General features: G+C 36.8%; 1 protein-coding gene across 1 annotated transcript; it reads right to left on the minus strand.

Moving 5' to 3' along the window:
- Positions 1-25: 25 nt before the first annotated feature.
- Positions 26-16,688, minus strand: LOC115629544. The gene is made up of 5 exons (XM_030526029.1): positions 15,581-16,688; positions 3,901-4,095; positions 3,450-3,794; positions 2,451-2,840; positions 26-1,254 (listed from the first exon to the last, which is right to left on the minus strand). The coding sequence occupies exons 1-5, from the start codon at positions 16,451-16,453 to the stop codon at positions 292-294; spliced, it is 2,766 nt and encodes a 921-aa protein (XP_030381889.1). The 5' UTR covers positions 16,454-16,688; the 3' UTR covers positions 26-291.
- Between the last annotated feature and the right edge of the window lie 359 nt (positions 16,689-17,047).

A 17,047-nucleotide genomic window follows, 5' to 3' on the forward strand; every position in this document is an offset into this window, starting at 1 on the left:
GGGAAACCATTATTTATTTGGTTATTTTATGCTTAGAGGCTAATACTTGACAAAAATTATTTGTAGTAGGTACATCCATTCGTACTTATGTTACTATAATACTTAATCCTATAGCCGATATGATAAGTACACTTGATATGAAGTACAACGCGTAACTAAGTGCAGTTGTAAACGTAGTATGTATGTTTGTATAAGTAGGTACTGACCATAAAACTAACTCTCGATAATTGCGCTGGAAATATGACAAATTATTTGTTTATTACTCAAGTAGTGTGTGCGCACACGCCCCCTTTATGGGTCTCCCTCCTCGCTGTGCACGCGTTTTCTATGCCAGCGCAAACTGGCAAACTGTGCAAATCTCTTGCCACACATTACACATTTGTACTTTTTGACGGCCAAATGCAGCTCCTTGTGCTTCTTGAGGTTGCTGAAGGTTGTGAACTTCTTTCCGCAAACCGTGCACAAATGCTTGCGTATATTCAAATGTCCATTCATGTGATCTGTGAAGCGATTCTTCTCATAGAAACCCTTGTCACATATGGGGCAATGGAATGTCGACTGATTGAGATGCGTGCGCCGATGTATGTCGAAAAAGGACCAGGTCTTGAAGGATTTGCCACACAAATCGCAAATATAGGGGCGTTCACCAGTGTGTGTCCTCATATGTATGGCCGCTTCGGTAGATGTGGCAAAGCGCTTATTGCATTGCTCACACGCATAGGGAAAATCCTGACGGTGGCGACGTATATGCACGGTTAAGTTGCAGGGCATTTGAAAACCCTTACCACAGAGCGTGCATATGAAGGGCTGCGTGCCATCGTGCGCCGAACGATGCACCTTATACTGGTCACAGGTTTTGATAAGTTGCTCGCATAAATCGCAGCGAAAGGGCCCCAGATTCTGATCCAGAAACTGCGAGAGCTTGGCATGCACCAACGATGTGCTTGATCCCCCATCATTCAAGAGAATTTTGCGTTTTTGCGCAGAGAATTCCTTGCGCATCTGAAAGAGAGTCTTCTCCAATTGCGCACTTGTGTGAGACGTTTGAAATGTGTTGTTCAGCTCCTCCAGCATTTGAGCCAATGCCTGGCTGCGATATGTATTGGAACGAAAGTCTGGATGATCCACATCCCATAGTGCAGAATAGTTTTGATAAATCTCCACAAATTGCAGTTGATCCTGTTGTGAATCGAAAATAATGCAATTGGCGTTGATGAACTTGGTCTTTTGAGTGGTCTCCACTACGCCTACTTTCTGTGGAAGAAACAGAAAGACAATGTAAATAGGCATCCAAAGTGTGTACATACATACAAGTATGTATGTACTATGCACGTATATCTAAAAACTCGTGTTTTCTCAATATGATTACTGCAGATGAATGTTTTATTTAACCTTTTAACTAGCATACAATACATATATCAATGTACATATGAATAAATATGTAATTACGCTTAATCGATATACTACTCGTATATGAAATACATTTATATTGGAACATTATTAATCTAAATAATTTACAAGTGATATAATGCTAAATTATTTTTATGAATGAATCAAGACTGATGGCTATTAAAAGTATATAAAATAAACGATTCATTCATTGCAGCACAAACAATCCCCACGTCGCAACTGTGCGACTTGTGAAAAATACAATTCTCTTAAGCTTTTTGTTGTAGAAAAGTACTTCAAGGACCAAAAGCAAGCTGGTTCTTCAGATGGATCTAAGCTTAAATCTGGATTTAGACCTATAATGTCTCCTTCCGATAAAATATTTCATCGTTCACTACGGCTGCACAACTTGATATTGATCCCCAACCAAAGCCGATAAATTTGAATATACATTACCCAGGATAAAGGTGGTTCTTTGCTAAACTCATGCGACTTTGCATTGGAAAAATCAAGCAGAATTTTTTAATTCCGGGCAGCGAAGTTAATATTATCAATTCCTTTGTATAATGTTGCATCTATCTATTTAGATGGCTCTTACAAGAATATTAATTAATAATAATTAAATTATTTCTCTAATCTCTTTCTGATTTAATCAAACTTGTTATACATCCACACATGCATTTATACAACCGTGTAATTTTTCTCTCTGTGTACGCGATATAATGAAGGGAACATGTAGACCAAATGTTCGTAAAGAACGAAAAGTATTTTTATGTAATCACTTTCCAATTCCATTGAACAAGATACATTTAAGTTCATGTATGTACCTCTACCGACATAGGAAACTAAATAATAAACTTTCAAAGAATTATACGACATGCATTTAAGTTCAGTTGTACGTATGCTTTTCCCGAAACGAATCCAATACTATCTATAAACTGAAATGTTCCTTCACTAAGTTAAGCTGGTCGCTGAATTCAAAACATGCTTAAGGCTGATTCTATATCGTGTTTCATATTCTTGAACTAAATTATGGAAAATACTGAACATATCAAGCTTACCTTGCTAATTTTACTGAATATTTGTTCCTGTAGGATCCTCTGCAGAAATTCCATTTCATCGTAGCACCAAAGCTTGGGCAAATATAGGCCCTTATGCTTGATGACCATGCGTAGTTCCTTGCGATATCGGGTGCGCAATTTTTGGATCTCCTTGCAGCACACATCCCCACTCATCTCGTAATTCAGCTCTTGCCGCAGTTGCGCTGAAATTTCACGATATAACTCCTTCTTGGGGCAATCGGCATAGCCGATGTGGTGTGGATTCCACAGGCATTCCTTTCGTTTGAATGCTTCCAGTATGAAGGCTAGTACCTCTCGATATTGTGCAGACTTGGAAGAGTCCGTGTCGGTTTCACACGATTTCTCACTCTCGGTGCTATCACTACCGCTCTGTGGGTGTGGCAGTTGTGCAAAGATTAGGAATGGAATTTGTTTAGTGATATCGATTTGGGTTAGAACAAACACAGCTCTTGACTTTATAAATTATCTGATTCACATGTGCAATTTGGGCTGACGTCAAATGACGCACTGAATAATAAGCATTATCTGATCTGTAGATTAGGTGATAAAACCATCGAGGCTAATAGACTCCCGTATGTAGGTGGATTTTAAGTTTTCAATCATAATATTTTTAGATGCTGATATCGATTCACGTTTTGATTTAATTTCGCGATGTACTACTAAAACAAATTAATCATAGTTAACTTATTGTTGGTTATTTTGTGGGTTTTCTGATTAGTTGAGCGATTGCAAATTTTTGAAATGAAATATTATAGGAAACTCATCCAACTGGAAAATTTTCCATGATGAATGCACTTGAAACTCGTCCAAATTGATTTTTATTTGTCAGTAATTTTGTTGGTCGTTATTATTCTTGTTTATAACGCAGCAGATTGAATGTCTGATTATAAATTTGTTTTTCGAGCTCTTTAATCTCTAAGTCTAAGTACCCGTATGTATCTATTATAGTTTTTAGGTTTCTATTCATTTTGGGCTCACCTTGGCCTCTCGGTCGGCGCGCTTTTTTTCGATCACATCTCGCAGAAAGTGCATCTTCTCGAAGCACCACAGACGCGACTTGTAGTTGCCTTCCTGGCTATTAAGTTTGCTCAGCTCACGTCTATAGCGACCGCGCAAGTCCTTCAGCACGGCAAATATTTCCGCCCCCGTCAGTTGAACCTCAAATACACGCTCTAGCGGGGCGGCGAGCTCACCATAAACACTCCGTTTGGCATTATATTTATACTCCGGATGCTTGGGATTCCAAAGCTTCTCGTGCCGCTCATAGGCCAACAAGAGAGCGCTTACAAAGTCGTGATTTCGCTCGAGTTCGCGGCGGGTGCGCTAAGGAAAGAGATTCAAGATTTGCAATTGCTCCAAAGATTGCATAAGGCGCTTCGCTTTTCCTCTGTTGTTGTGATTGTTGTTTTTATTTCTGTTGCTCACTCACCGTTTTGAAGCCTAAACTGCTGCTGGCTACGCTACTTGTTGGCGATGTTGGCGCCCCCGGTGTTGGAGGCGTCGCTGGCGGGGTTAGCCCTACGGCAATGTGTTGTTCCTGCTGCTGCTGCTGCTGCTGTTGTTGTTGTTCGATTGTAGTTTTTGCATTTTCATTTTCCTTTGCGAGTAGTTTACGCTGCATTGCCTATACAGAAAAGGGGGAAAAGCAGAGAATATTTCGCATAAATAAATACATTTGTATCTTAAAGATACGCAAGTTTATTTACACTTAACGAGGCACATGATCGCTGTCAGTGAGTAAGTGTAAGTAATGCGCGTAATCGCTCTCTAGGAATTTCTGAACACCAAAAGGGAAAGTCTTGCCCTGTTTGGCCCTAAGCGGCAGTCGACTCGATGGCCAACGGCCTTTGAAATTATATGCCGACGAAGTCGTGACTGCTTATCGCAATTGCATGTAGTACAGATACAGATACATATATACAATATATGTATACAAACATATCTAGAAGTTAGCTGTAGATTTTGTTTCGCTACACGAGTATTGATGTTTGCATGAAGACGATGAATAATTCAAGGGCATATTGCGATCTCAAATAGATGTACATATTCGAGTTCTCTTCCGCTTCTCCGTTTATGTGCATACTATGTATAAATATTACTATATATAAATGCACTGTTCCAAACGATATTGCCAGTATGTGAACATACATACAAACTGAACCCATACACAATACCCGTAATTGTATCATAACTTTCTTGATCTGAATAAACATTCTGGATAATGATGCACAAGTATGTAAGTGTTCCCATCGAGCCCAAAGGTTCGAGTGTAATCATGTATTTTAGCATTTAGTAGTAAATCAACAATATATTCTAATGCTAACTAACTAACTACTTAATATGGGAATTACGACTTCAAAGAATATAGATAATTACCTAATTTAATTACAAATATATTTTTAAAAAATGCAAACAATTATCAAGTTAATATTAAGGTATAATTAGAGTTGAAGTTCGCTTACAGCTCCCATTTAAGCTGGAGAACAACTCACTAAGGCAGATCGTACTATAAAATAAGACTAAACTCGTTGTCGTCCAGTAATGTTCCCCCTTTTTGTGTTGAAAGCATTAATTAATCCGGCAACCATAGGCAAAGAAAAGTAAAGCTACGGTTGGGCAAGCAAAAAGTTAGTCCCAAAGAAGTGTTTTGAAAGATGAAATTCCTATTGGTTTTAATTCAAATTTATGTGATTGTCTCATATAGCTTACAAGTTTAATTTTTCTTATTTTTCAGTGTTTGATATTTTCAGTGAGAATAGATTTTCTCCTTTTCCACTTGAAAATACATGCATTCAGAAAACTCTCCCAACAGAAACCCAATAGACCGTGCCCACATATTGATTAGTTTTATGTATAGCCTCTGGAGTGTGTCATGCTAATATACTTGTATTGAACATAATACTAAAGGAAAGGTTTAGTATTAACCAGTTCAAACTCGTTATGCTCGACGTATAGTTGGAACAATACAAAGAGGAGAAAAAACAGAAAACCATATACATATATACTTGTATATTTTTTTTTTGATTTTGGCCCATAATCGCTAATTGAAATTGTCGCCTGATTGTCTTGAATTAATGTGCCACAAGTGCTACAATTGTGTGTCTTGTTCTGTTCGACTTTTAATTATGGAGGTTGGTGTCGAGTGATGGCAGAGTTGCGGATAAAAAACTAGCTAATAACTCTTGTTCCCTCAGGGGCTAACATTTTTCGTCGTCGCAGCTAGGCTGAACTCGACGGAAATAACAAACTAATTGGTTTATGACCAACATTTGTCAACGCGTCCAACTTGAGTTTGATTGACCAACGATATTTTAGTCAGGCTCGTGCAACACATACATTCTAAACTTCGCAAAGCCCTATTGGCTGTCAAATCATATGGTCATGGTCAACTAACTGACTAACTTACTTATGAGCCCTTTCACAACTCGCTGCCAACTACCTAATTGAATAATTCAAGCATAACAGGCCTTGACCTCGATGAAACGCGCAATTTAAAACGTCATTGAAAATCAAATGCAGAGAACAAGAAAAAAATATACTCTTAAAGGCAGAACGTACTCGTATGTACGTTCTGAAATAATTTCATTTCTAACAACAAAAAACCAAAACTCAGCCACACGCCCAAACCCACACAGAGGGTGGCAAAGCAGGAGCTTTTTCCCTAAAAAAACAACAACAAGACAAAACTGGGGTGGTCGTAAATTTTAATGACATAAGAGCGAGAGAGCAAGTGTACGATTAAAACCGCTTTTCATTTTCCGCAGCCTTTTGGCCGTTGTCTACCTGAGCCCCGGAATAAATGTAAGTATGCCGTGTAGGTATGTGCATATGTATGTTTAGATACATACTACTATATAGGTATGAGAGAAGGTCTGAAAATGAACGACATTGGGTTGAGCAGAGTTGTTGCCATTTATCGTTGGAGGTACGAGTATTTAGCAAATTGTTTAGCAGCTGTTTTTATTTATTTCTTCAACAAAAAGCGCACACACACACAATTTGTTGAGTGAAAAGCGGGAAACCGTCAACGGGAGGGCAGCCCAAACAAAGGCAAAGCTCAAGCAACGGCGACTATTGTTCCGCTGTAGCTATTGTGTTCGTTATAATGTCTATGTGTAGCCGAGGGGGTATCTGTGTGTATGTATGTATATTCTTTGTGCCTGGACAGTAGCCTTCCGAGAAGGGCCTCCCATTAGTTATTGGGTGTGTTGCATTAGTAGGGGGCTTGCCTTATGCCTGCCACATTTTACACAGCTGCGTCATGGCGGCCTGTTTACCGAACACGCAATTCAAATAATTGATCCAGTTAACAAAATTGCATAAAAATTCAATAATATAAAGCAACAGCAGCAATAACAATAACAACAACAGCTACATGCACTGCCCCTAGACATGTTGTTAAATATGCCGCTGTTGTCCAAGCAAATTGAAACCCGATCGCAGACTCATTTATTGAGTTAGCTTCCTATGTCATGCACACAATAAATAAAAGGGTATATTGATTTTTGTCCAAACAAAAGATATATATTTGAACATTATGGAATAACAAGGCGTGTTGTTGTGTTGGTCGAAAAATGAATATGTCCAACCAGTTTTATATTTGTTATTTATTTTATTTAATTTAATTACGAAGAGTTACAAATTTAACAAGATTTTGAATAACTGCTCAAGACCTGAACTTTTTTTCAAATATTTTTCAATAAATGGTTTTAATATTATATATAGAGAATCTACTAGTCGAATATATCATATTATAAGAAGTATCTCATTTCATATTTATTTATGTACGCACTCACGTACAAATGGAAAGGGGTCGAGACTTGTTAGAATAGTTTTGCAGCTGGCTAAGATGTTTGGCAGAGACACAAAAGGTTAAGCTAATTTCCATAAAAAGGGCAGAAAAACTTGCCTTACTTGTTAGAAAACAAAAACAAACACGTACATTTTTTTAAATACCAATACTGATCCATCTTTTTTTTTTTGAGTGGCTTATAAAGCAGAAACTTCTATGTGTGACGATGGTAGAAAATAAATCTGAAGTATTTTAACTCTTGAGCTACTCGTGCAAAAAGCAGCCCTTAAATTGGGGGGCAAGTTTGACAGAGGTTTGCCATTTCTAAGTATTATTTGTTGAGTGATTTATTCAAGAGCTCTGGTTCTTGTAATTAATTATTATATCATTCATATTTAAAATGGAAAAGAAATTTGCTCAAAAGGATCCTGAACCACATCAAAAACTAAAATAATTGAAAAGCGAGGCCACATATATTAGATTAATTTGGACATATCTTTGACTAAAACTCTTCCGACTCTTCACTCAAATGCATTTGCTATTGATATGACCAATTTATACAGGAGCCATATCGAATTCTTCAGGCCGGGCCTGGCACCGGCTGCGTCAGAAATATTGCCATCATGGCCTCCAATGCCGCCGTCATGACATCGTTAACAGCAGCCATTGTCGTCGCTGTTCAATTAGAAACGATTGTTTATTGCATTTGTCACTAAAAATAAATAACATAAAAAAAAGAACAGTTCAGCGACAAAATATGCGGGCCACTCAATGAATTTCCTTTGATGATGACGACCAGCCTGCTCGTTCATTCAGAGCTGTTGCTGCTTATACTTATAGTATTTCATCTGAGCCTCCCGCAGATTAATTTAAAAAAATTTCTTTGCGTGCCTCTTTTGGATGTATTTACATCACGAAAACGAACCGAATTATTAATTATCAAATAGAAAATATTTTGGGACTGTGGGTTCGTTCCGTTCCAAATTTTGCAGGCAATTAGAACTTCGGCGCTAAGCGCTGTGCGTGACGAGGTGCGGGTGGCTTTTCTTTTCCCTGCCTGTCACTGTGTGTGCGTGTGTGTGTGTGTGTGAGACAAAAGATTCATGGTAATGCCATTAATACACTTTTAATACTATTATAAAACTTTGGCCTTAAAGTCGCTAGACGCAACGAAAACAAAAACAACGCTTCGAATTGTGTCAAGCTGGTGGCCATTGCATTAGTTTTAGTTACTTGATTAGTTATTTGTATTTCCTTTTAGTTTAGTTTATTGTGGACTTACATTGGATTGAGTGTTTGGCTTGAAGTGTCAGTTGTTGAAGGGGGCTTAGATGTGCATACTTAGTATTTGGGGTAGTAAGTGATCGGACCAAAGACATACATATGTATTGGGGGTAACGCCGCAACAGAAATACATGATTAGAGGAACTGATTGTGAAATATCTACGCCAACATTTCTAAAACACGTGCGTAACAGGGGAATTAGATAGTAGAGAAATGGTTTAACAGCCGAACACTCGTATAGCCTAGGATTAAAACACACACTCAAAAACTGTGTTTCCTATATGTGCACTACAAGGTTCAATTTAATACTTATTTTTTTAAAAATTTACCTGGTTTAAACTTAATTACTCTATTTGGTGCGTACAAAATGTTGCCGATCATTTAACAAACGCTTTCTTAACGCACCTAATTCTGTTTTTGATATAACACGGTTCGAAAATTGAAAAATTGAATATATATTTCTTTAGAGATAAGGAACCAATCACCTATTTTTGCCTATGATCAATGTATTTTTTACACGGTGATTTCTGGAACCAATCTACCGTGTAAAAACAGAATTAGGTGTCTTATTTCTACATTGATTCACTTGAAATTACTTAGCAATTATCATTAAAGAAAAAATGACGAAAATGTATTTAATAAGTTTGATACTTTTTGAAGAAAAACTTATTGCTTGACGTGGTTGATGTCCAGAAAAGAAAGTTATCATAAAATTGGATGAAAAATTTAAAAGAACTTCTGGTGTGAATTAAACAGCAAAAAACTAACATGGCACTTGCTTTTTTTTTGTCCGCTATTGTGGGTTCCCCACATTTTAAAATCCAGCAGACGGATAGAAGGACACGAATCATTCAGTTTGTCTTTGTTTGTTGTTAAGTGGCTACAAAATTGTGTGGGGCACTGTTCAATAAAATGAATTTAAGTTACCAAATAAAAGTTACTTAACTCTTTTTAAGTGCAATATAAGAACAGTCTTTAAAAGTCTTTAAAACATCGCATACGTAGTGCGCATTTTAAAGAAAGCTCGCAAGTTTTTTCTTCACAGCTGATAATCCTACTTGCTGAAGAACATTTAATGAAGAGGGTTAAAGGCGAGGTAAGAGTTCTGCAAATATGTATGAACATGTACATACATATTTAAAAGGAGATTATCAGCTGTGCTTCCGTTTCCGCAACACGCAATAGTTTTGCGAATACCGCTCAGCGTTGAGCTCTTCCGCTGAATTTGCAAAGTTTCCTTGCGTTTGGCATATTTGTATATAGCATAGTAGTATATAAAGAAACTCATAAGGATATTCCTGATTGCGTTTCCACCTTTCGACTTGTGTTTAGGATTTGAACTTGTTCAACATCTGTTCAATTGTGAAGTGCATTCCACTCTGCCTTTTACATACAAGCTTGTTTAAATGAAAATAAAACAATTAATGGCCCATTTATTTACTGCAAGGAATGCTATCGCTCCAGCAGCCCTGATAACGTAAATTCTAAAATCAATAAATTGCCCAGCTAACCAGCAATATTGAAATAAAATCACAAATAGTAAGAAGGAATGCTATCTTTATGATTTTAACCTCTTGCTCGTAAATCTATAAATCAAATATCCATGTACTTATCAAGAATCAAGTTGCTTCTGCTAGAGGCGTACTTAAAATGTACGCGTTCACGTGTATCGATAATAACCATCTCTGTTCTCTACTAAGTCGTTAGTAAATGTTTAAAATGTGTAAGATATAAATCAATTCGGTGAGAAATTTGTTAGCCAAGCGTGTCTAGCACCTATTTGTATGCTACATTGAGGAACATTCAGCATTAGGCAGAAGAAAAGGCCGCGTAACATGCAAAAAAGTAGAGAACACGGGACCCCAATAAAGCCAACGTACGCCTTCGTACATACTTGTGGTATATTTATTTAAGAAAAATTAGTTCACGCGAACTGTTGAGGATTTTATGACTTGAGCGAGCACGTAATGTGTGCACACAACCACACCTACACTTCTGTCAGTCTTATGGGTATGGGAAGAGCAACAGCAACAACAACAACAACAAGAGCTGAAAAAATCAAAGCAAAAGCGACCGCACAAAGTGCAATCAATTTAATTTCTAATGCAACCTTATTAACAAATGTGGGGCGAAAACTTTAAACAAATACAAGTACGATAATTTCGTCAGTCAGTCGGCCAGTCAGTCAGTCATTTAGTCACAAGGTGGTGGTAATTTAATTAGAGCAACCATAAAGCCCAAGGCGATATCAGCTGATCGAGCTGCCTGCCTGCGTGGGTGAAATCATAGACTGCTTTATAGAAAATAAAACAGCCAACAAACCAACCAATCAATAATTAAAAGCAACTTAAACCATGTCGTCTAGGCCTGCCAAAAAACGTTTATTTAAACTTGCTAATTATTTAATGAGTGCAACTAAGACACTGGTCGATATTTTAATTTCTATGTTTAGCAAAACGTTTAGCATGCTCATGTGGCATAAGTCGTGCGGTAATGTCTCTGATATATGTATAGTAAGTTTGTGCCTAGCTTTATATTAGTGTATGTGTGTATATGCAAAACTGATGGCATGACATGCTCGGAACCAACATGGGTATAAACATTATGGAGCACACGTAGTCATGGCTATGAAGTTATAATACTTGTATATAATATATACTCGTACTCGTATACTTAACTTCGATTGCCATATTGCCACTTCGATTTTCCATTTCGACAATGATTTATGCGCATTCAATAATTTTTTTTATGACAGGTGCTCTAAAAATACCAATTTCCCGATGTTTAAAAGTACATTAAAGCCTCCTTAGCGGGCCTCAAAACGCGACGTGCCATTGTCGCTGGCACCTCTTGCTTGCTAGCTTTATCTTTAAGCCGTTTTCAATAGCTGGCGAGCGACAAAAATCGAAATAATTTTATTGCCCTGGGCGGTGGTAGAACAACAAAAACAACTCTCTCCGCTGATAGCGACGACAACAACGTCGGGTGGCATTTAGAGATATGGTGGTCTCTCTGGGTCTGACTGGGCATAAGCCACGTCATAGTTGTGTGCCAGACTGGCATATCGAGTGGATGTTTGGGCTGAAGTCGTCGGGATATTTACCGGCTATATAACTCAATTTGTGCTATGCTGATATTCAATAGAATCGTATCAGCGATTGGTAGATTATTTGCAGTCAAAAGAACTAAAAACTATTTGGACTCTCATGCGATTATGTGCAGTATTACTCATATGTACAATCTTAAAGAGTCTAATTATTTAGTCAATAATTGATATTTAGTATTTAAGTAATTATACAGTCTTGTGAATGCAAAATAAAGAAAACCACAAATAGGAATTGAGAGAATCTACATATATACAATGCATGGAGAACTTACTGGCAACAGTTTCCGGAATTCAGGCGATCAGATGTTCGAACAGCAGATGCACAAAATACTAAAACAATATATTAACTTAGATATACTTCGTCCGCTAATTAATGCAGATCCTGTAGTGTGTGAAGCTATAGAGCATATGGTCACAGAAATAGTTTTCGATTCTTATGGTATTAACCATATTACTCTTAGATTTAAGTACTTTTACTTGTAAAAGGCAAGTTTTCTCAGTATTATTCTATATTAATTTTCGATTATCTTTGTCCTCCTTATTTATTTTAACTCAATCCAATACCAGTATTTTGTATCAAAGCACTTACCTATAATAAATATATATTTTGTGTATAGCATCAAATTTGTATGATTTACAAGTATGTAGTTTCTAGGAAGAATAAACAGTCGTAGGTAATTGTTATATTGTGACGATTTTTGATTACCTTTTAAACTCAATTAACCCATCGTGCATAGCAGTGTCTACGAAAGGCCTACCCCTCGAATTTTAGATAATTTGCTTGTTTGTTTATTAGATAATGCCAGCTGTAACACGCAAACGTACGTATTCGACTGACTTACCTATATTGATAAAAAATAAAAGCAGCCCAAAAATTGTTTTTTTCCCCCGTTCAATAATTGTATTGAAAGTTGTGTTTCATGTCAGGCTAAGCAAATAAATGTGTTATCAGTATTTCTATTGGTAGTCATTGTTGTTCTGCTATTTTGACGCACATTTTGGCTATACTTCGATATCACTTGGATTTCTGATAATGCATGCAATGAACTATAAAAAGGCAAGAATTATAGGGCACGTACAATTTTCGAAATGAAAACTTATTAGTAAGCATCAATCAGCAAATTAATTTCTACAAAAATTTAGGAAATTTCTTTCACCCTATATACAAATATAAATATTTATATACATATTCTATATACGATTTTAAATGAAATTAGCATACAAGCTGACAAAATGTTTGTGCAATATTTGCGAAACTGATGTTTACAATTTTCACGGCGCACAAATTTTTAATATATAAGCAAAGCGGAGATGCCTATTTTTAGTCAATAAACACTTTTGGACATTGACGACAATCGTTTGTTGCTGAAAGAATTCAAAATTACCAATACTCTTTTTGCATTCATTAAAAAGTTAATAAATAGATATAAATATTGCACAGCATTTAATTTCATTACTTTTGTTGACAAAAGCTTAGCTACGTCACATGAAAAGTATACATAAAATTAAAGTCGACTGTTAAATACTCTTTGATACACTCGCCAATAATTTGTGCTTGAAACATTTATCAGTAATATGCAATGAATACTGTATACAAAAGATTGTGAATATGTACATAAATATCGAAATAAGAAAAACCTTCCTTATATGGGCTCACCCGTCAATACTCACTTCTTCTTTTGAGTTTTTCAAATCTCAACAAATCTAGTTTTTTGCTAAGAATTTAAATGAATCAGCTGTTGTGAGCGTTTATTTTGGTAATTCCTGTAAACAATTAGGTTCTCAAATCCAAGATTTCGTTATTTTTTTTGCTTTCTGTAGAAAAGTAGTCTCAAGTTATTATGTAACACAACCTTTCCCCAATTCATTATACCTATTTTACTCTTTAAAACGGGAATACAAATACAAATGATTTACGCTGCTGACAAATAAAATATGGCTGGAATGGGCAGTTTAAATAAATTATAGATTTTTGTTTTCTTTTTGTGTCAATTACCTTTGTATATGTATTTATTTAAAATAAAATGAAATTATTGCATATTTGTATGTACTTGTACATAAGTATGCATGCAATATTTTATTTCTATACTTCCAATCCTGTATTCCAGTTTGAATAAACATTTTGCTAATTTCGTGAGACTTTTGGCAGAGCATTTATAGCGCATAAAGTTAAATATTTATACTGCTTACTCATTTGCACAAATAATATTGTAAAACGATCGTAAAACTTGCACGCAATTCATAAACATACTCGTACATATGTATGTATAAAAATATATCTGTATACTCGTATGTATGTACTATGTATATAGGCAGACATATGTGCATATGTGCAATGTGCGTCTTGCACTTCATTTCGATTTTCGCTCAAATCGTTTTCAATTATGGAAAATGGGTTGGGTTTTCGAGGTGGCACCTTCTTTTGGGCAACACGTGATGCAATGCTTCTGGCGCCAATTCACAACTCATAATTATTTTAAATAATTATTCCATTTCTCGTACATACATACGTATGTAAATACTTCTCTATAATTACAGTTACACTCTACTTAGTACACGTACGACTATTTGAGAAGTAATTGTTCAATGTATAGACCATATTTATTTAAATCATTCGTCCCAACTGCCAAACAGTCGAAATCTTTGTCCCAAATTCTGCGGTTTTTAAGCAATTCGACAAACAAACAAACAAACAGAGGAGCATATATTGTATTTTTGTTACGCATTTGACACCAAATTCAAAATGCGCAAACTGAAAACACAAAACAAATGTCTTATGGCACATAATTTTCCACAAAAATCAGCAGAAAAGAAAATGTGATGGAAAAGTCGCAAACCGTTTGATAACTGCAGCGTAAAAATAGCAAAGCTCTTGAAACTGACGAGCTGTCTGGCTGACCAAACGGACGTCTAGCGCTATCATACATACATATGTATGTGTCTATGAACGAGTATTTATGCCTATGTCAGGGCGCGGGACTGGGAGCATAATCAACAACAAGAAGAGCCACAACGAAAACGACAAATTTCTTTAATAAAAAATATAAACAAAAGAAAAACCAAATACGTAGGACCGCGCGTCAAAAGAGAGAAGAAAAAAAAACATTCGCATGAAATACGACTTACACAGTTAAATGATTTTATACTCTTACGATCAGACGGTATTATACTAAGTATGTTTAGAATAATTCTATCGTATAACAATGATATGATGATCAACAAAAATACTCGATAAGAATAATTTTACTAATACATCTTTAAGGTATCAGGGGCTTATTCCCAACTGCACAAAAATTGATAAACAAACCCGCTGTTTTTTCCTGAGATGTACATACATGGTGGGTGGTATATATAATTTCAAAATTTGTAAATGAAATTATGAAAACTTTTAAGCAAAGTTACGCAGTTTTCATAAAATTTCATAATTGTCTAACCCTGAAAAGATCTTAAATACCAAAAAAAAAAAAAAAAAAAACGGGGGAAAAAAATAATAGCAGAATTATGTACTATAGAAAATGATTTAAACATTTTTACGCAAATATTCCATACGATATTTTATAGGCAGGGTATATAAAAGTCGAACGCGTACATCTTTGGAATTTGGAATATTTTTTGTTCCGTTGTGTTTTCTTTTTTCAACTTATTTTTGAAGGTCAAGCGAGCAGCAACGGGAAGCGCCACAAATATGCAAAGAAAGACACACAACATGGGCTACTTACATACAAATTTACAACAGCGACGGCAACAACAACAAAGAAATAACCGGAAACCCCTTTTTCAATGCAAAAACGCATAAAAACCGCGCGGCCCAGAAGAGAAAGCAAGACTAACAAAAACAAAGAACAGCTAAAGGGCTGCTCTGTATGTGTAGGTGTGTGTACTTTCCTGGGGGTGTCGAAAAAGACCAACAAAGTATGATTAACTTACCACGCGCCGTGTCTCATACCGAGCTCCCAGCCCCACTGCCTCTGGCAATGGCATGGCGACCATCGACTCCTCCAACTCCTCGAGTATTGTATGTGTGTGTGGAGTGTGCGGTTTTGTGTGTGTGGGAGCGACCATGCAGACGTCATGGAGCATTTCGTAGGGATCAATTGACTGCAGTGTGCACTGCTCGTCATATAAAATGTCAGCCGATGGCGGCGGCGAGGGTGGCAATGGATTTTCCATAATATATACGAAGTCTATTTCGGGCATTGTTGCTGTTGCTGTTCCTGGTTCTGTGTTCAATTGCAATGGCGTCGCTGTTGGTGGCTTGGTTTTGTTGTCATTTTCACCCACAATACCCACCAGTTCTCTGTCTATGTCCATTTCCATGTCCATTGCGGGGCCATTCCAATTACATTTTTTTATGCGTTTATCAGAGCGCGTTGTATTTGTTGGTGTTGCTGTTTGCGTTGTTTTTGTTGCTGCTCCGGCGCCACTATTCGCGCTATTCACATTGTCGTCTATTTGAAAGACATCAATGTCCATGTGCATGTCCATTATCATTAAATCCGTTTGTGTGGCTTTTTCGATTTTCTCGTCGCTGTAGTCGCAGTCGTAACGCAAACGCATATCCTGAACATGGTACGAATGTATGTGGGCCATGAAAACATCAAACTGGAGGCAAATAGCTGGGCAGAATGCACAGTTGAAACCGAAGCATTGCAAATTAGGCGAGGTGGTTATTTCTCCACATTTGCTAAAGTAAGCGTAATCCTCGAGCTGCCAATTAAATTCCTGCACTTGTTCCACCGCCGGCAACATGGTCGTTGGCGGCTCGTTGGTTGTTGTTGTTGATGTTGCGGCCAACGCCATGACAAGCGGGACACACAAATCACGAACGATTATTTCTTTTGCTTTTTTTATATTTTAATTTTCTGCTTTAATCGGAAAATTTGGTCACTAGCGCTTTTTTGTGTTTAGAAATATTAGATTGTGTTCGAGGCGATGGTGTTGATTATTGTTATAATTGTCTTTTAGCGCGCACTTCTGCGCTCTCCAAATAGAAGGACGACCGACAACAACGCGGAATCCCCAGACAATGAGACACGATGCAAACAGCCGGCAAACCGCCGCACAACTGAGTAAATTCGAATGTGTTTTCTCTTATAAGAATTGCTAACGCCCTGCCAACTTATTGCAAAATAATGGATTTACATTATGTTATTACGGGAGTAACGGTTGAGTGCGTGGGCGGGCTGTTAGAACTCTGTTATATACTTAAAATGTAATTAGGGAAAAAGTCAGGCTATATACTTTATAATGTGATGTTTTATTATACACATCCAAAGTATCTTTGTACCTAAGATTGTGCATAGTATCCAAATAATTTCGAGCAGCTGTAGCACAGACCCTATGTTAAGAGTGTACCTGAACGAAGTGGCACCACTGTTACTTAAAGACAAGTTG

Source organism: Scaptodrosophila lebanonensis, unplaced genomic scaffold (genome assembly GCF_003285725.1).
Source record: "Scaptodrosophila lebanonensis strain 11010-0011.00,11010-0021.00 unplaced genomic scaffold, SlebRS2 tig00000001-arrow-pilon, whole genome shotgun sequence".
NCBI lineage: Eukaryota > Metazoa > Arthropoda > Insecta > Diptera > Drosophilidae > Scaptodrosophila > Scaptodrosophila lebanonensis.

Excerpts from the sequence above, each read along its gene's own strand:
- LOC115629544 (XM_030526029.1), bottom strand. The coding sequence starts at position 16,453 with ATGGCGTTGGCCGCAACATCAACAACAACAACCAACGAGCCGCCAACG. Across the intron at positions 4,096-15,580 it reads GGTATGAGACACGGCGCGTG|GCAATGCAGCGTAAACTACT; the intron begins GTAAGTTAATCA and ends TTTTCTGTATAG. Across the intron at positions 2,841-3,449 it reads GCGCCGACCGAGAGGCCAAG|AGCGGTAGTGATAGCACCGA; the intron begins GTGAGCCCAAAA and ends CCACACCCACAG.